The 17,022-nt window shown below is 62.6% G+C and overlaps 1 protein-coding gene across 3 annotated transcripts in view; it reads left to right on the top strand.

The window, feature by feature from the left end:
- The window catches only part of NBEAL2 (neurobeachin like 2), a gene marked incomplete at its 5' end in the record, with an annotated part of 30,588 nt that extends 14,294 nt beyond the window's left edge, over positions 1 to 16,294 (top strand). For 2 of the 3 annotated variants that reach the window (XM_082664870.1, XM_082664871.1), the window contains 44 exons: positions 479 to 562; positions 968 to 1,066; positions 1,523 to 2,124; positions 2,207 to 2,339; positions 2,426 to 2,545; positions 2,751 to 3,072; positions 3,302 to 3,384; positions 3,499 to 3,591; positions 3,784 to 3,961; positions 4,090 to 4,223; positions 4,596 to 4,755; positions 4,984 to 5,086; positions 5,254 to 5,407; positions 5,511 to 5,669; positions 5,859 to 6,018; positions 6,195 to 6,280; positions 6,448 to 6,954; positions 7,617 to 7,795; positions 7,890 to 8,049; positions 8,290 to 8,427; positions 8,520 to 8,876; positions 8,964 to 9,113; positions 9,266 to 9,423; positions 9,566 to 9,690; positions 9,774 to 9,909; positions 10,384 to 10,544; positions 10,643 to 10,959; positions 11,060 to 11,155; positions 11,463 to 11,587; positions 11,672 to 11,812; positions 11,980 to 12,110; positions 12,227 to 12,336; positions 12,426 to 12,543; positions 12,651 to 12,748; positions 12,819 to 12,935; positions 13,560 to 13,649; positions 13,736 to 13,845; positions 14,014 to 14,186; positions 14,300 to 14,394; positions 14,652 to 14,768; positions 14,865 to 15,023; positions 15,100 to 15,248; positions 15,593 to 15,728; positions 15,813 to 16,294. In XM_082664870.1, the coding sequence (XP_082520996.1) occupies positions 479 to 562; positions 968 to 1,066; positions 1,523 to 2,124; positions 2,207 to 2,339; positions 2,426 to 2,545; positions 2,751 to 3,072; positions 3,302 to 3,384; positions 3,499 to 3,591; positions 3,784 to 3,961; positions 4,090 to 4,223; positions 4,596 to 4,755; positions 4,984 to 5,086; positions 5,254 to 5,407; positions 5,511 to 5,669; positions 5,859 to 6,018; positions 6,195 to 6,280; positions 6,448 to 6,954; positions 7,617 to 7,795; positions 7,890 to 8,049; positions 8,290 to 8,427; positions 8,520 to 8,876; positions 8,964 to 9,113; positions 9,266 to 9,423; positions 9,566 to 9,690; positions 9,774 to 9,909; positions 10,384 to 10,544; positions 10,643 to 10,959; positions 11,060 to 11,155; positions 11,463 to 11,587; positions 11,672 to 11,812; positions 11,980 to 12,110; positions 12,227 to 12,336; positions 12,426 to 12,543; positions 12,651 to 12,748; positions 12,819 to 12,935; positions 13,560 to 13,649; positions 13,736 to 13,845; positions 14,014 to 14,186; positions 14,300 to 14,394; positions 14,652 to 14,768; positions 14,865 to 15,023; positions 15,100 to 15,248; positions 15,593 to 15,728; positions 15,813 to 15,914 (7,125 nt within the window). In that variant the 3' untranslated portion in view covers positions 15,915 to 16,294. Of the gene's footprint in view, positions 1 to 478; positions 563 to 967; positions 1,067 to 1,522; positions 2,125 to 2,206; positions 2,340 to 2,425; positions 2,546 to 2,750; positions 3,073 to 3,301; positions 3,385 to 3,498; positions 3,592 to 3,783; positions 3,962 to 4,089; positions 4,224 to 4,595; positions 4,756 to 4,983; positions 5,087 to 5,253; positions 5,408 to 5,510; positions 5,670 to 5,858; positions 6,019 to 6,146; positions 6,281 to 6,447; positions 6,955 to 7,616; positions 7,796 to 7,889; positions 8,050 to 8,289; positions 8,428 to 8,519; positions 8,877 to 8,963; positions 9,114 to 9,265; positions 9,424 to 9,565; positions 9,691 to 9,773; positions 9,910 to 10,383; positions 10,545 to 10,642; positions 10,960 to 11,059; positions 11,156 to 11,462; positions 11,588 to 11,671; positions 11,813 to 11,979; positions 12,111 to 12,226; positions 12,337 to 12,425; positions 12,544 to 12,650; positions 12,749 to 12,818; positions 12,936 to 13,559; positions 13,650 to 13,735; positions 13,846 to 14,013; positions 14,187 to 14,299; positions 14,395 to 14,651; positions 14,769 to 14,864; positions 15,024 to 15,099; positions 15,249 to 15,592; positions 15,729 to 15,812 lie in introns of all 3 variants that reach the window. The other variant, XM_082664869.1, reaches the window with a different exon arrangement.
- Positions 16,295 to 17,022: the final 728 nt, after the last annotated feature.

The following is a 17,022-nucleotide window of genomic DNA, read 5'->3' on the forward strand; positions in this document are numbered from 1 at the left end:
CTAACGTCCTGTGATTGATTGTCCCTAAATTCCCCAACCCCCTGTCAATCATCGTGGGTGATGGGACACTTGCCAGCCTGCCTGCACATGTGTTTAGCTTGGGTGGCGATGGGCGGAGACCGGGGCCCATAAACCCACCGGACAGTGGAGGGCAGAGGGCTGTGGCCAAAGGGTTCACTGGTGATCTGTCCCAGTATCCCAGTGAGGCCCTTCCCAGCCTTGGTTTCTTCCCTGGCTTCTCTGTCAGAGTGGGCCTTGCCAAGCTGCTTGGCAGCCTGGGCAAGGGTAGAGGGCCTGGTGGCTTCTGTTCTAGCACTGTATGGCCCAGACAGGGCTTCCACACTCCCAGGGCCCCAAGCCAGCTCAGCTACTTGCCTTGGGGCATCTGTTCCTGTCCCTGCACCCCTTTTATTGCAGGGTGCCGCCAGCTGCGACGTCCTGGCACCTGCCTCTCCTGACTGTCCCTCCCCACCCCAAGGTACTGGACCAGGACACAGACGCCATTGCAGTCCACGTAGTCAGAGTGTTGACCTGCATCATGAGCGGCTCCCCCTCCGCCAAGGTGAGGATGCTGCGGTCCTGCTGTAGTAGGGGTGTGGGATGGGAGTTCAGTTGATCAGCTGTCTCTAGAACAGGCCTGGCTGATGGCTGTCAGAGCAAGTGAGCTGGGGAGGTGACCATCCTGCCCTCTGGGGTACGGCTCAGGCCCCTGGGCGAGCGTGGTCATTAGTGAGTCCTGGGAGCTGGCTATCCTGGCTCAGAGCTGGAGGGTGGAAGGATGCTTGTGGCTGACCCCCATCTGCAGCCTTCCGAGGTAGACCTATTCCCCTGCTAGCACTGTGACCCAGAGGCAGAGCCAGGCAAGGGGGCTCTGAAAGCTGATGCCTCCTCCAGGGTTCCTGTAGGGTGTGAGTGCGCCCTGGGGCCCACATACACACTCACTCCTTTCCCACACGTCCCTGCACAGGAGGTGTTTAAGGAGCGCATCGGCTACCCTCACCTGCAAGAGGTTCTGCAGAGTCACGGTCCCCCCACCCATCGACTGTTGCAAGAGCTGCTCAACATGGTGAGGGCAAGGGCTTGGGGGCAGGGTCCCAAGGGCAGCCAGGAGTGAGTCAGGGCTACCACGGAAGGTGAGCTCTCCACCTTAGGGGACCATGTTGACTATGTGTGACCTGGGGCCTGACCCTGTGTGTCAGGGTCACTGGGGTGAGGATTCTGAGCTGCATGGGGCTACCAACAGAAGCTGCTACATGTTAGCAAGCCCCAGGATGATCCTAGGAATAGGCAGTTGGGGTTTAGGCCAACCTAGACTGAAAGCCAAGGGTTGTTGTTGGTAGCAATGGTTGTCTGAGCACCTCTGGCTTTCCTGAGCCTCAGACACAACCTGTGAGCTGGATGGGGTAGCACACGTTGTGTTCCCATGCTGGAGGCAAGTAAACTGAGACAGGAAGTCCCACTGTTGGTAGGGTGGCCTGTTCCATGCCAGTTGCCCGGGAACTATCATTCTCTCCACCCGCAGGCTGTGGAGGGCAACCACAGCACGTGTCCGCCACCACCAATCCGCAATGAGCAGCCGGTGCTGGTGCTAATGCGGTGGCTGCCAGCACTGCCCACAGCTGAGCTGCGGCTCTTCCTAGCACAGCGCCTCTGGTGGCTCTGTGACAGCTGCCCTGCCAGCCGTGCCACGTGTGTCCAGGCCGGTCTGGTGGGCTGCCTGTTGGAGACACTCAGCGAGGGGGCAGCCCTGGGGGCCCGCTGCCAGGAGCAGCTGCTGGCGCTGCTGCAAGCATTGGGCCACGTGTCACTAAGGCCCTTGGAGCTGCGTCGCCTGCTTCGTCCCCCAGCAGGTCTGGACTCAGGGCCGGGTGGAGCTGAGGCCGGGGCTGCCCGACACGCAGGTGCCACCATCCGCGCGCTCTCAGGCATGGCCCGGCGCCAGGGCCCGGCACGAGCCCTGTGCTACTTTGACCTCACGCCCAGCATGGCGGGTATCATGGTACCCCCTGTGCAGCGATGGCCAGGACCTGGCTTCACCTTCCATGCCTGGCTGTGTCTGCACCCCACGGCTGTAACACCTGCTCCGGGCCCCACCCGGCCGCTCCAGCGAAAGCAACTGTACAGGTGGGTGACTGCTAGGGACCAGGGTGCGGTGCCAGGGTGAGCAGGAGAACCAGCGGGCATAACTGGCTTGGCCTGCCCCCAGCTTCTTCACCAGCAGCGGCTCAGGGTTTGAAGCCTTCTTCATGGCGGCTGGGACCCTGGTGGTGGCCGTGTGCACCCGGAAGGAGTACTTGACCATGAGCTTGCCTGAAGTGTCCTTTGCCGACTCTGCCTGGGTGAGCCTCCGTCCTCATGTGGCCCAGGGAGGTGGAGGGGACACCACGTCCCAACCTGTGACCTGATGTTGTGGCTTCTGTTCTAGCACTGTGTGGCCATTGTCCATGTGCCCGGGCGCCGGCCCTTCAGCCAGAACCTGGTGCATGTCTACAAAGACGGCCATCTGGTGAAGACGGCACCCCTTCGCTGCCCCTCCCTTAGTGAGGTGTGCCAGGCAGGGTTTAGGGAGGCTTGGGCAGCTGGGGGCACTTGGACAGGGTGGGACCTGGAGCCCCGTGTTCCCCCTCCCCCACCCCACAGGCCTCAGCCTCTGGGGCCTGTGCAGCCTTGGGGGTCACCGAGGAACTGGATGCAGGTGGAACCCCAGGCTCTGCTGTGACCTGACCACTCCCCCAACCCTGGCCCCACAGCCTTTCTCCTCCTGCTGTATCGGCTCTGCTGGGCACCGCACAACGACCACCACCACGGGCCTACCTGCGCCACCTGTCCCCGCTGCCCTGGCTCACACTCACCCCTCCCTCACCCGCTCCCAGTCAGTCCCGGCCACCACAGGGCTTGGCTGGGGGTCCGGGCTGGTGGCCCCTCTGCAGGAGGGCAGCATCAGCTCCACCCTCGCAGGCACACAGGACACTCGGTGGGGCAGCCCCACATCCCTGGAGGGCGAGCTGGGGGCTGTGGCCATCTTCCATGAAGCCCTGCAGGCGGCAGCCCTGCGGGTCCTGTGCACCCTGGGTATGCAGCGCCGTCCCCGTGCCCTGCCCCAGCCCCTACCGCTTTGCCCCAGGACCCAACTGGTTGGGTCTCAACAAGTGCCCAGGCCAGAAACGAGGGGTCTGGCGGGGGGAAGGTGTCCCTGGGAGGGGCGGGGTCTGTCCTCTTATCAGGCAGAGAAGAGGCAGGCTGTGTGTGGGGTTTGGCCAGAAGCCCAGCCAGGTCTGAAGCCCCCCTGCCCACCCCCCAGGGCCCAATGAGACAGCACCCTTCAAGCCCGAGGGTGAACTGCATGAACTTGGCACCAAGCTGCTCCTCCATTACTCACCTCAGGTACTGCGGAGGTGGGCAGTTGGCTTAATCCCGCTCCCTCCCCCTGCCTCACACCCTCTGTCTCCCACCACCTCCTCCACTGAGCCTTGCTGCCTGCTCACCCCCTGTCCGCAGGCCTGTAAGAACAACATCTGCCTGGACCTGTCCCCTGGTCACGGGCTGGATGGCCGCCTGACAGGCCACAGGGTGGAGACCTGGGACGTGAAGGTGTGTGCTCACGTGAGCAGTGTGTGCAGGAAGCGTGAGCATGGGCACATGTGTACAGGGCGGGCTGGGGAGTGGCACTGTGCCCTGGGAGGTCTTGAGGAGACCCAGATTTCCAGGCTGGAGGGTCTGCTGGGATGGAGTGGAGCAGGAAATGGCTGGGTGCTGCCCTCTCATGGGGGCCCCCACCCGCAGGATGTGGTGAATTGCGTGGGAGGCATGGGTGCCCTGCTGCCCCTGCTGGAACGAGTGGCTACACAGCCCCAAGAAGCCGAGGCAGGTCCAGCAGAAACACATGACCTTGTGGGGCCCGAACTGACCTCTGGCCACAACACCACCCAGGGACTGCTGCTCCCACTGGGCAGGTCCTCAGGTAAGTGTCCCTGCTGCCTGAACTGGGGGGAGGAGATCTTGGCATGGTTGGGGGACTGGACTGCTTGAGGTCTCTGTGGCCACTGGCAGGCCTTTGAGGTACATCTGTTCCCTTCCTGGTGGCGGTAGAGGAGCGAATGGAGAGGAATGCAGTGGCTGCCTTTCTGCTGATGCTGCGGAACTTCCTACAGGGCCATGCTGTGAACCAGGAGAGCCTGGTGCAGTGCCAGGGGCCTGCCATCATTGGGGCCCTCCTGCGCAAGGTGGGGCCTGCTGGGGCAGGCGGGGAGGGGACTGCCCTGTCTGACTAAGGGGACTGATTGGAGGGACCAAGAAGGGGAGCCTGATGGCATCAGTCAGGGAGGGCCTCCTGGGAGAGGTGGCATTTGAGCAGGGCCTTGAAAGGCTGGGCAGGGTTTGGCTAAGAGGGTCTGGGGGGAGTAGCAGAACCGCAGGGCACCTGCACAGCAGTCTGGGAGCTTGCACTTCAGAGACAGCAGGGAGCCACTGAAGCGTTTTGAGCAGGCAGAATGCTTGTGTCCATCTGCCTGTGCAGGGCAGGGTGGAAATTGGGAGGCCTGAGAGTGGGCGGGCAGGGCCTGATATCTCACCCCAGCTCCTCTGTCCTCCCCCAGGTCCCCAGCTGGGCCATGGACATGAATGTGCTCATGTCTGCCCAGCTTCTGATGGAGCAGGTGGCAGCCGAGGGCGGTGGGCCCCTCCTGTACCTGCTCTACCAGCATTTGCTCTTCAACTTTCACCTCTGGACCCTTAGTGACTTTGCTGTGCGCCTGGGTAGGTGTGGGGACTTGGGGATGTTGGTGGAGGTTCTGAGAAGCTATAACCCTGTGGGTGATCTGAGGGGACATATCTGCCCTGAGGCGTCTGAGGGGACCATGACCCTCTCCTGGTGGGGGGTGGAGGTGGGCAGGGAGGTCTGGCAGGGGCATGGCCCCTGTCTTGGAGGATGGAAGGGACCCGGCTCAGTCAGGTAGCCTGAGCCCTCTGCCGATTCCCACTTAGGCCACATCCAGTACGTGTCTAGCATAGTCCGTGAGCATAGACAAAAGCTGCGGAAGAAGTATGGGGTCCAGTTCATCCTCGATGCTCTGCGCGCTCACTACAGGTGAGGCTGGTGGGGGCAGATGGGGTGGGGTGCTGACACTGCAGCTTCTGGCCTTGGGGGCAGGTCTGTTCAGTCCCCCAGCTCACCTGCCCACTTGCCCTGTTCTCCCCTCCATGCCCCTGTGTTCTCCTGGCCCTGGGTGCATGTTTCTGCTGGGACCTGCCCAGCCTACAGCGGGAGCACCCCCTAGCGGCTGATGACCTGCGCACAGTGCAGACTTCACTCCTGGGCCTGGCGCGGGAGTTTCTGGTCCGGAGCTCTTCCGCTGATGACCTGCAGGTGGTGCTGAACTTTCTGGCGGCTGCGGGTGATGATGGCCAGGTAAGCTGGAGGTTGGCGAGGGTGAGACTAGGGGGAGGGGTGGAGTGTGGACCACGTTCAGGGTTGGGGGTGTCCGGCTCAGTGTGAGACTTTGTATCCCCAGGTGCTGGGTGCGCTGGACCTGCTGCTGGCACTGCTGCAGGGCTCGCCAGCACAGGAGTCTTTGGCTGTCTTCCTGCTGGAGCCAGGGAACCTTGAGGTGCTGCTGGCACTGCTGGTGCGGCCAAGGCCCATGCCCTTGCTGCCCGACCGAGTCTGCAAGGTACACTCAGCTCACTCCTGACCCTGGCATCCTAATTCACGGGGGCCCCCGCCTGAGTCCAGAGAGGTGCAGAAGGCCTTAGGCTGGTGGGTGAAGCTGCCTTTGCCGACCTCTCTTGGAGCCACACGCCTGCGTGGTGACTCACCCTCCTCCAGTAACTCTTTCCCCATGATGACGACCCCTACACAGATCCTGCGCAGACTGCAGCAGAATGAGCGCTTACCTGAGCGCAGCCGCCAGCGGCTCCGGCTGCGAGAGTGTGGCCTCCAGGGTCTCGTTGCCTGCCTGCCGGAGGGGGCTGTTTCCCCCCAGCTCTGCCAGGGCCTCTTCAAGCTGTTCCTGGGGGCAGGTACAACCTGTTTGGGGCCAAGAGGCAGGCCAAGTAGAGGGGTGATGTGGATCCAGGAACCAGGGCAGGTGGGAATAGGGAAGGTGTTGGGACCAAGGGACCAAGGCTGAGCCAGCAGAGGAGCACAGTCCCTCTCTGGGGTCAGTCCCTCAGGCCTTTTCTGGCCGTTTTCCCAGATTGCCTGAACCTCTCAGATCTATTGGCTGTGGTGCAGCTGTCCCTGCAGGCTGACCTCAGCATCCGCCTAGACATCTGTCGTCAGGTGAGTGGGAAGTGAAAGCTTTGTTGGGGGTTGGGGGGCGGCTTCTACCCTGCGGCCTTTGCCTGTGACGAGGGGTCTCTGGAGGCCTCCCATGCAAAGGCCCCAGGAGGAGGGGCTGGGGCAGGCTGTCGGATGAGTCCCTCACTTGCTGTGCCCTGGCCCGGCAGCTCTTCCACCTCATCTACGGACAGCCAGACGTAGTGCGGCTGCTGGCCCGACAGGCCGGCTGGCAGGATGTGCTGACCCGGCTGTTTGTCCTGGAAGCCGTCACAGCTGGCAGTCCCCTGCCCTTTACCCCCGAGCCACCCACCTCCCCGGAGCCAGCCTTACACAAGCCACCCACTGAGTCACCTGAGCCTTCGGACGTCTTCCTGCCCGCGGAGGTCCCCTGCCCTGACGCCTTTTACCAGGCTCTTTCCCCATTCTCCACACCCTTTGAGCTGGGCCCGGAACGGGCCAGTGTGAGTTCAGGCAATACTGCTGGCGGTGGCAGTGGCAGTGGGACTCTCACTCCAGCCAGCCAGCCTGGCACCCCTTCCCCGCTGGATGGGCCCCGGTCCTTCCCTATTGCCCAGGGCCGCCACAGCTCCAGTCTCTCCAATGTGCTGGAGGATGGCAGCCTGCCAGAGCCCACCATCAGTGGGGATGACACCTCTAATACAAGCAACCCTCAGGTGAGGCGGGCCCACCCTCTACCACCGTACGGCACCAAGGGAGGGCACCTCTGGGACACGGGGCAGGCAGCGTAGCTTTTCCACAGGTGTTGCCCTATTTGACATCAGGGCTACAACTGCTATTCGGGTCTGGCGCTGCTGCCTCGTAGCTTTTATCTGCAGTGTGTTCCCTGGGGGGTGGGGAGTATTCTGGAACAGGGCAAGTCATGCTGAGACAGAGTTGGGGGCACTAACCAGGCTTCAGAAGGCCCTAGAGAGCCTGTGAGGCAGGGACTTCACGGGGCCCGTGGGCAGTATTGCTCTAAGGGTCCTGCCTGTGCTTCTGGATCCGGGGATGGGCGTCTGCTTATTCCATGGCATGCTTCCAGAGAATTCTAGGACAGTCCTTGAGGCCTGTGAGGACTGTGAGGTAACCGTGTGAACTACCTCATCTCCTCTTAGGAGTCCTGGAATCCCAGGATCCTCCCTGGAACTCGGGCAGTGGCTGAGGCCCACACCATCTGTTTAGGCCTTTAGCACCAGACTGGCTCGGCTGTTGGCCAGAGGCTCGGCTTCCTGCTGTCCCTACTAGTGGGTGGGTGGACGTGCTGAACAGGGATGGTAGTGGGGCAGTGATTGCCTCCCTCCCCAGCCTGCACCCCACACACCCCCTGTGTCCGCAGCAAACCTGTGAGGAGGAGCTTTGTAACCTGCTCACTAACGTGCTGTTCTCGGTGACTTGGCGGGGAGTGGATGGCAGTGACGAGGCTGCCTGGCGGGAGCGCGGCCAGGTCTTCTCCGTGCTCACCCAGCTGGGGGCCTCGGCCACGCTTGTGCGCCCACCAGACTGCATCAAGCGCAGGTGAGGGGGTGACTCAGGAGGGGGAAGAGCCTCGGGGAAACCTGGGGCCAAGAAGGCGGTCAGGTAGACACCTGAGTCCCTCGCCCCTCTCCAGCCTCCTGGAGATGATGCTGGAGTCAGCCCTGACCGACATCAAAGAGGCCCCCCTTGGGGTCCTAGCCAGCCTCACCCAGCAGGCGCTCTGGCTGCTGCGCCTGCTGCAGGACTTCCTGTGTGCCGAGGGCCACGGTAACCAGGAGCTGTGGAGTGAGAAGGTATGATAGCTCAGAGGGGTACGTGCTCAGTGTTCTCGTGCACCTGAGGGCATCTGGTCTGGGAGGTGGATGAGTACACGTGTGCCGTCATGGGTTCATCAGCTCCGGTATCTGTGAGCGTAGGTTTATCTGTATGTACAAGCCCTCCCTGGCCTCCAGCCCAAACCTCACCTTGCTCTTGCCCCATGGGCTGTTGGCCTCCTCTGGTGATGGCCGCCTGGAATATATGGTGTGTGGCAGCTCTTTGAAGGTGTGTGCAGCCTGCTTGATCGCCTGGGGGCCTGGCTGCACCTGGCCAATGGCACAGCAGATCTCCGAGAGATGGCACAGATTGGCCTGCGCCTCGTGCTTGGCTACATTCTGCTGGAGGACCCACAGGTGAGCACAGGGTGGGTGTGAGGGGAGGGTGTGTGGTGGGTATAGGGAACTCCGGGAGTAGCTGGTGACACCTCCACCCCTTCGGTCCACAGCTGCACGCCCAGGCCTATGTAAAGCTGCACGCACTGCTGCAGACTGCAGTGCCCATGCGCCGGGAGGAGGCTTGTTATGTGCTCTCCAAGCTGGAGGCGGCGCTGGCACGGGCGCTGAACGCCCCAGCCTCAGAGACCCCCACCGGGGACGGGGAGCCCCCAGCTGCAGCCGCTGCTGCAGAGCGCTGCTCATGGCTGGTACCGCTGGTGCGCACACTGCTGAACCGTGCCTACGGGCCCCTGGGGCTGCAGTGGGGGCTGCCTTCCCTGCCTCCCACCAACGGCAGCCCCACCTTCTTCGAGGACTTCCAGGCCTTTTGTGCCACCCCCGAATGGCGTCACTTCATCGACAAGCAGGTGCCTGGAGCTGGGGGCACGGGCAGAGAAGTGCGAGCTGGGGACCCACATCGAGCACCGGTCTCCTGTCCCTGTCCCATCCTCCAGGTGCAGCCCACCATGTCGCAGTTCGAAATGGACACCTACGCTAAGAGCCACGACCTCATGTCAGGCTTCTGGAATGCCTGCTACGACATGCTCATGAGCAGTGGGCAGCGGCGCCAGCGGGAGCGGGCACGCGGTCGTCGGGCCTTCCAGGTGTGCGACCCGAGGCGGGGGGCGGGGAGCTGCTCCACACGTGGGCCCAGAGGACGGCTGATGGGACGGAGTGGAGAAACAGGGACAGCACATGAAGCAGCCAGCGGGACTCACCCGTTCCTCCACCCTACCCACCCCCCCCCACTCCTCAGGAGCTGGTGCTGGAACCTGCACAGCGGCGGGCACGCTTGGAGGGGCTGCGGTACACAGCGGCCCTGAAGCAGCAGGCAGCGCAGCACTCGACCGCCCTGCTGCACTGGGGGGCGCTGTGGCGTCAGCTCTCTAGCCCCTGTGGGGCCTGGGCCCTGAGGTGGGCGGGGTTCTGGGTGGAGTCCGGGTGGGGTGGGACTTGGGAGGGAGGAGCCGGGAGGGTGCCTTTGGGGAGGAACCTGGGAGGAACCCAGAGGTCTATAGCCTTCTGCCCGTGACCATCACTGGGGACGTATCTGTAGGGACCCGCCCACCCCCCGCTGGAAGCTCTCCAGTGCCGAGACATACTCGCGCATGCGTCTGAAGCTGGTGCCCAACCATCACTTCAACCCTCACCTGGAAGCCAGTGCCCTACGCGACAACCTGGGTGAGAGGGTGTGCTGAGCTGGGTCCACCCAACCTCGTACGCCCTGTCTTGTCTCTGGCTGAGCATCCTTGGGCCCATTGCAGGTGAGGCCCCCCTGACACCCGCAGAGGAGGCCTCCCTGCCTCTAGCAGTGACCAAAGAGGCCAAAGTCAGCAGCCTACCCGAGGAGCTGCAGGAAGACCAGCTGGGTGAGGATGAGCTGGCTGCGCTGGAGACCGCGTGAGTGGGGCTGGGAAAGAGCTGATTGATGGGGGCAACGGGTCTGCTCCAGTGTGTGCTGGCCGGTGGTGGAATTGACTCCGGAGTCTGTTTCCCCTCCCGCTGAAAGGGATGGTCCAAAATCAGGTGGGAGTATTGGGCACAGCTATAACAGAATGGATAGTTGCTCTTTCATGGCTCGGCACCCCAGAGCAGGACTGAGAAACACAGACCAGACTAGGATGGGGGCCCTGGGAGCAGGCAGGGGCTGAGTGAGGGAAGCCGGGGATGGGGGTTGGTGTCCTGGCAAGACATTCAGAGGCCCAGGTTTCGGGGCGGGGACTGTGGTCAGTCTGGACCCTGGGCAGCTCCTCCTCCTCTGGGAGTCATGAGCTGTGCATCTCATGACTTGGTGGTGCTCTGAGAGCGTGGTCCTTGGGCTTGTCAGAAAGGGGACCCCAGAGTCTGGAGCCTAAAGTGGGTGCCGGCCCCCAGGTTGGAGGCCGCAGAGCTGGACGAGCAGCATGAGAAGCTGGTGCTGTCAGCTGAGTGCCAGCTGGTCACAGTGGTGGCTGTGGTCCCAGGGCTGCTGGAGGTCACTACCCAGCACGTGTATTTCTACGACGGCAGCGCTGAGCGTGTGGAAACCGAGGAGGGTGTGTTCTGATGGAACGGGACGGAGGGACGGCAGGGATGGCTGGGGTACGGTGGGGCCGGGGCGAGTGACTTCTGCACTCGCTGTCCGTCCCCACAGGCATCGGCCATGACTTCCGGCGCCCACTGGCCCAGCTCCGCGAGGTCCACCTGCGGCGTTTCAACCTGCGCCGTTCGGCGCTTGAGCTCTTCTTCATTGATCAGGCCAACTACTTCCTCAACTTCCCCTGCAAGATGGGTGGGGCCACGGCCTCATCTCCGTGCCAGGCCCCCAGGCCCCAACCCTGCCCCATCCCACCCCACACCCAGGTGCGGAACCAGGTGTACTCGTGGCTCCTGCGCCTGCGACCCCCCACCCAAGGCTACCTGAGCAGCCGCTCCCCCCAGGAGATGCTGCGCGCCTCAGGCCTTACCCAGGTGAGAGCCCTGGAGTGTGAGGATCGGGTGAGGTCAGGGCCCGGCGGTTGGGAAGAGGGCTGGCAGCCCAGCTGGCTCACCTCTTGCCCCTGCCCCCCAGAAATGGGTACAGCGTGAGATCTCCAACTTCGAGTACCTGATGCAACTCAACACCATTGCGGGGCGGACCTACAATGACTTGTCTCAGTACCCTGTGGTGAGGGCCTGCTCCCCACCTCCCCCACTCCTCTGGTCTGCCAGCCCTGGTTCACCCAAGTGTGGGTACTGATGCTTGGTCAGGACCGAGCCCTGAGCTTGGTCCTGGGCGGGTGCTGTCTGAGGCCTGGCCTCTGTTCTCCCTGAAGGGAGTCCTGTCCCAGACAGTCCCACCTGCTCCCCTGCAGCCCCTCCACGTGGTGCATCCCCACCTGTGGGCTCCGCCCGTCTTCTTGAGGGTGAGGGTGAGGGCAGGGCAGGTAGGCCATCAGGACCCTCATGCAGCTCCTGCCCGGGTGGGCGGCCAGTTCCCCTGGGTCCTACAGGACTATGTGTCCCCAACGTTGGACCTCAGCAACCCAGTCGTCTTCCGGGACCTGTCCAAGCCCATCGGTGTGGTGAATCCCAAGCATGCCCAGCTTGTGAGAGAGAAGTGAGTGCCTGAGTGAGGCTGGGCTCGGGGGTTGGGATGGACAAGAGGAGGGCTTCTGCTGACTCCCCCCAACTGTTGCTCTAGGTACGAGAGCTTCGAGGACCCAGCGGGCACCATTGACAGATTCCACTATGGCACCCACTATTCCAACGCAGCAGGTGTGATGCACTACCTCATCCGCGTGGAACCCTTCACCTCCCTGCACGTCCAGCTGCAGAGTGGCCGGTGCGGAGGGGCAGGCAGATGGTGCAGGGCAGGGCAGGGTGGATGAAGGGAAGAGGCAGGTCTTCCAGGCACCCTGGACCCTCTGGCTCTCGGCTTTCCTACGGCCACACCTTCTCCCCCACTGTCTCCCTTCTCTCCACCTCACTTTGGCCCGTGCCCCTCCCTAGCTTTGACTGCTCTGACCGGCAGTTCCACTCGGTGGCAGCAGCCTGGCAGGCCCGCCTGGAGAGCCCAGCCGATGTGAAGGAGCTCATCCCAGAGTTCTTCTACTTCCCTGATTTCCTGGAGAACCAGAACGGTAGGAGCTGGCGTCGGGGCAGGAGGTGTGGGGATGGAGAGCTCGGGTTGGGGGCGGTGGCCAGGGAGCAGGTGAAGGTGGCGTAGAGAGACAGCTGACCCAGTCTTCTGTGCCAGGCTTTGACCTGGGCTGCCTGCAGCTGACCAACGAGAAGGTAGGCGACGTGGTGCTGCCCCCGTGGGCCAGCTCTCCTGAGGACTTCATCCAGCAGCACCGCCGGGCTCTGGTGAGATGAGCACACGCAGACAGGCGGGCAGCCGGGGTTGGTGGGGGAGTCAGCCGTTCCTGGACTGACTGCCTCCTCCCCGCCCCCAGGAGTCAGAATATGTGTCCGCCCACCTCCACGAGTGGATCGACCTCATCTTTGGCTACAAGCAGCGGGGGCCAGCTGCAGAGGAGGCCCTCAACGTCTTCTATTACTGCACCTATGAGGGTGAGCAGTGTCCTTGACTCAAGTGGGAGCCGGGGCACAGAGGAGGGGTGAATGCGGTGGGCACAGAGGGAGTCCTGACTGCCCTGCCCTTCCTGTCTGATGCTCAGGGGCCGTGGACCTGGACCAAGTGGCAGATGAGCGGGAACGGAAGGCTCTGGAGGGCATTATCAGCAACTTCGGGCAGACACCCTGTCAGCTGCTGAAGGTAAGGCCAGCTTGGAAGACAGTGGTCAGGGATGCCCTGGCCACGGTGCTGATCGGCCACTTGCCCACAGGAGCCACATCCAGCTCGGCTTTCAGCTGAGGAAGCAGCCCAACGCCTTGCACGTCTGGATACTAACTCACCTAGCATGTTCCAGCACCTGGACCAGCTCAAGGCCTTCTTTGCAGAGGTGAGAGGAGGCAGGGTCTCGACTTCTTACTTTGTGAAATTCGTTGAATCCCACTGTCCTTACCAGCCTCTTGGGGCAGATGGAAAACCTAAATCAAGGTGACTGATGCTAAGACATCTTAGAAAAAGAGGTAAACATCAGAGGAGATGGGAGTGCGGGTGGGATGCCTTCTTCGTGAGAAAGAGTCAGGACAAGGTGTTGACTCACCTGACCATCCTTAGGGTGACCAGAAGGAGGGAGTCCGGCCTTAGATACTCTACCTCACCTTCCTGTCTGCATCCCAGAATGCCCCCAAGTCTGACGTGTTTAGGCTCTTCTCTCCTCCTGCTAGCAGGCTCAGAGCCGTGGAGTAATGGGTTGGGATGACCACAGCTGAAACCAAGCTTGACACCCTGGAAGGATCTTCCTTGTCCATCTGGTTTCTCACTCACTTTCTGAGACGCCCTGAAGGCACACTGGTCTCTGATGCCTATTCCTCTGAGAGACCTCTGTCTGTATGATGCCTAGCCTGTGACCCCTGGGGGCTGAGGGCCAGGGACTGAGTCGTGTTCCAGGGAGCCGGTAGTGTAGTGAGAGCCCTAGCTGGCTGCTCAGGCACAGCTAGCCTTGCTCCGCTCCCTGCAGGTCATCAGTGATGGCGTGCCCCTAGTGCTGGCCCTGGTTCCCCACCGGCAGCCCCATTCCTTCATTACCCAGGGCTCCGCAGACCTTTTGGTAAGTGCACTGGGCCGGGCCCCATCTCAGCTCCAACCCCTTTCTGGCTCTGCCCCAAACCCACCTCTGTCCCCTCTTGCCCACAGGTGACTGTGAGTGCCAATGGGCTACTGGGCACCCACAGCTGGTTGCCCTATGACCGTAATATAAGCAATTACTTCAGCTTCAGCAAAGACCCCACCGTGGGCAACCCCAAGTAAGACAGAGGGCTGTGGGCAGGGGTGGGCTCTAAATACCCTGCACCCCAAGTCATCTCCCCACCCAAACAGAATGCAGGCCAGCTGCAGGCTCTGGCCAAGATTTCTGAGGGCCTGGGTTCTCCTTTGTGGCCTGACCTCACCTGTGGTCCTCCTCACTGGGTCAGGATGCAGCGACTGCTGAGTGGCCCTTGGGTGCCAGGTGGTGGTGTGAGTGGGCAGGCCCTGGCAGCAGCCCCAGACGGAAAGCTGGTGTTCAGTGGCGGCCATTGGGATGGCAGCCTGCGGGTGACGTCACTACCCCGGGGCAAGCTGTTGAAGCAGCTCAGCTGCCACCTCGGTATGTGCAGTCTTGGACTTGGGGTGTGCAGGTGGGAGTAGGGTTCCAAGGCTGGCCAGGGAGGGGGTAACCACTTTGTTCTGCTGGTACCCTCCCCTCCCCTCTCCATTCAGATGTAGTAACCTGCCTTTCACTGGACACCTGTGGCATCTACCTCATCTCAGGCTCCCGGGACACCACATGCATGGTGTGGCGGCTCCTGCAGCAGGTATGCTGGGTGGCAGCCCTCCGGGGCCCCCATAGTCCAGATCTGCAGTCCGTCTGCCCCTCAGTGGGCCTCTCCAGTCCTACCCTGTTCTCTTCTCCTTCCCTCTGCTACCATGAGCAAGTCTGGGGCTCCACAGCCCTCCAGCTCTCCAGCTTTGGACAAGACCTTCAGTTTTCTGAGCTTTAGCCTTCTCACTCACTCAGGGGCCAAGGTAGTGGGAGGCCCCAGTCCTGAGCCAGCTCTGGTGTTCCCCACAGGGTGGTCTCTCGGTGGGGCTGGCATCAAAGCCTGTGCAGGTCCTATACGGGCATGAGGCTGCAGTGAGCTGTGTGGCCATCAGCACTGAACTTGACATGGCGGTGTCTGGATCCGAGGTGTGTGTATGCCTGTGTCCAGGGGAGGCTGTTTTCTGGGCACTGCCCCTGGAGCTCACACACCCCTGCCTAGCACCCTAAGCTGCCTTCCTGCAGGATGGAACTGTGATCATCCACACTGTACGCCGTGGCCAGTTTGTGGCCGCACTAAGGCACCCAGAAGCCACGTTGCCTGGACCTGTGTCCCACCTGGCGCTGGGGTCTGAGGGCCAGATCCTGGTGCAGAGCTCAGCGCGGGAGCGGCCAGGGGCCCAGGTACGGGAAAGGGGCGCCCAGCCAAGATAGGGGTGGTTGGGATTCTGTCCTTGCTGACACCTCCTGCTTCCTCCAGGTCACCTACTCCTTGCACCTGTACTCGGTGAACGGGAGGTTGCGGGCTTCACTGCCCTTGGTAGAGCAGCCCACAGCCCTCGCGGTGACGGAGGACTTTGTTCTGCTGGGCACAGCCCAGTGTGCCCTGCACATCCTCCATTTGAACAAGTGAGCCCCACTGTTTATGGGTTTGTGATACTTCAGGGTGGTGGTCATTGGCAGAGGACACTAGGAGGTGCCCCCGTGGACCCACATCCCCTTTACATGTCTGTGGACACATTCTTCAAGGCCTGTCACCTGTCCTCCCATCCCCCAGTGGGGAGCTCTTGCCCTGGGCCTCCCTTAGCCACACACTTGTGGGAGGTCCCTTTCTGTGTCAGGATTTTAATCGAGTCATCCTTCAAATGAGGACTGGGAGGTAGATGGGAGAATGGAGAGACATCTATCTGCTGGATCAAAGCTTCCTTGTAGTTGCGAGTTCGTATATATATATCCCCCCTCCCTCCCTCCAGACTGCTGCCGGCCGCGCCTCCCCTGCCCATGAAGGTGCCCATCCGCAGTGTGGCTGTGACCAAGGAGCGCAGCCACGTGCTCGTGGGCTTGGAAGACGGCAAGCTTATCGTGGTGGGCGCAGGGCAGCCCTCTGAGGTGAGGATGAGGGCCGGGAGGGCCTCGAACGGGATGGGGAAGCGACGGTCCTGGCTGACCCCAGCCTGCTCCTGCTCCTACCAGGTGCGCAGCAGCCAGTTAGCGCGGAAGCTGTGGCGATCCTCCCGGCGCATCTCCCAGGTGTCCTCTGGGGAGACAGAGTACAACCCTGGAGAGGCGCGCTGACAGCCTGCCCTGCCCTGCCCCACCGCGCAGCTCCGCCCCCAGCGGGCTTCGCCCTGGGAGGGCCCCGCCCAGGAGTCCAAGGAGAGGGTGACATCCAGCCCACACTCTGGCAGGGGGTGGGCGGGGCCCCACCTCTGCCCAGCTCAGGGATTGGTGGGCGATATCACTCCTGGAAGTCCCGCCCCTCGCCGGCAGAGGGGCCTCCCGGAGTCCCAGCGCTGGCCTCAGCAGCCGCACAGCACTTTTTGCACAGCCTGGGGTGGGGAGCCCAGGTTCCCAAGCCCCCGTCCCGGCAGAGTACAGGGGCCGGGCCGTGGCCTTAATCCTAAGGGCGGCCCCCCGCTCTCGCATCTCCGCAATAAACCTGGACTAGTTTTGTAGCTGTTCTGCCTCCAAGCATATGTGCACGCGCGGCGTCTCAACCCGCCCTGGCCACAGCCCCGGGCTAGCGTCCCCCTGGTCCATGAGCACCTGCGGCGACCCGTCCCCTCCCCAACCACACCGCCCTAGTCCCTAGGGGCCCCGGCTGCAGTTTCTCCGGCAGCTGCACGCTCAGTCCCCCTCCGGGCTCACTTCCACGCATGTGTGCGTTCCGGGGCCGGGCAGGGCAAGACCGTGGGCGGCCCCGCCCACTCGGTGTCCAGTCCTCCTCCTGTCTGTGCCGCCGCTTTAGTCTCGGGCGGGTAAGAACCTGGTATCCCCAGGGACTCCACTCTGTCTTCCCGGCCGGCCCAAGGCCCAGAGGCCCCGTCCCGCCTGGCTGAGCAGATCCTGGGACCCGCGGAGGGTCGGCCCCCACAGGTCAGGAGCGGGTTGGGGACACAGCTTTGGGTCTTTCTGGACGGAGGGAGCCAAGGCTGCCTCTCTGCCCCCCATTTCCAGACCCGAAATCCTGTGCGGTTGGATTGCCTGTGGGAAGTCGGGGTAGTGTGTGCGTGTGTGCATATTCTGTGGGCCTCGAGATGGGTGTGTGTGGGAGTTGGTAGAGGCTCCAGTCCCACAGCTCGGGGTGGGTCGGGCACAAGGCTTGGCTGTCTCTGCGACCGTTAGTCACAAGCTCACCCGCCAACCCGGATCCAGAAAGGGCCCCTTATGTGGTAAGTGACAC

The sequence above is a fragment of the Grampus griseus genome (assembly GCF_964374135.1).
Source record: "Grampus griseus genome assembly, chromosome: 10".
NCBI lineage: Eukaryota > Metazoa > Chordata > Mammalia > Artiodactyla > Delphinidae > Grampus > Grampus griseus.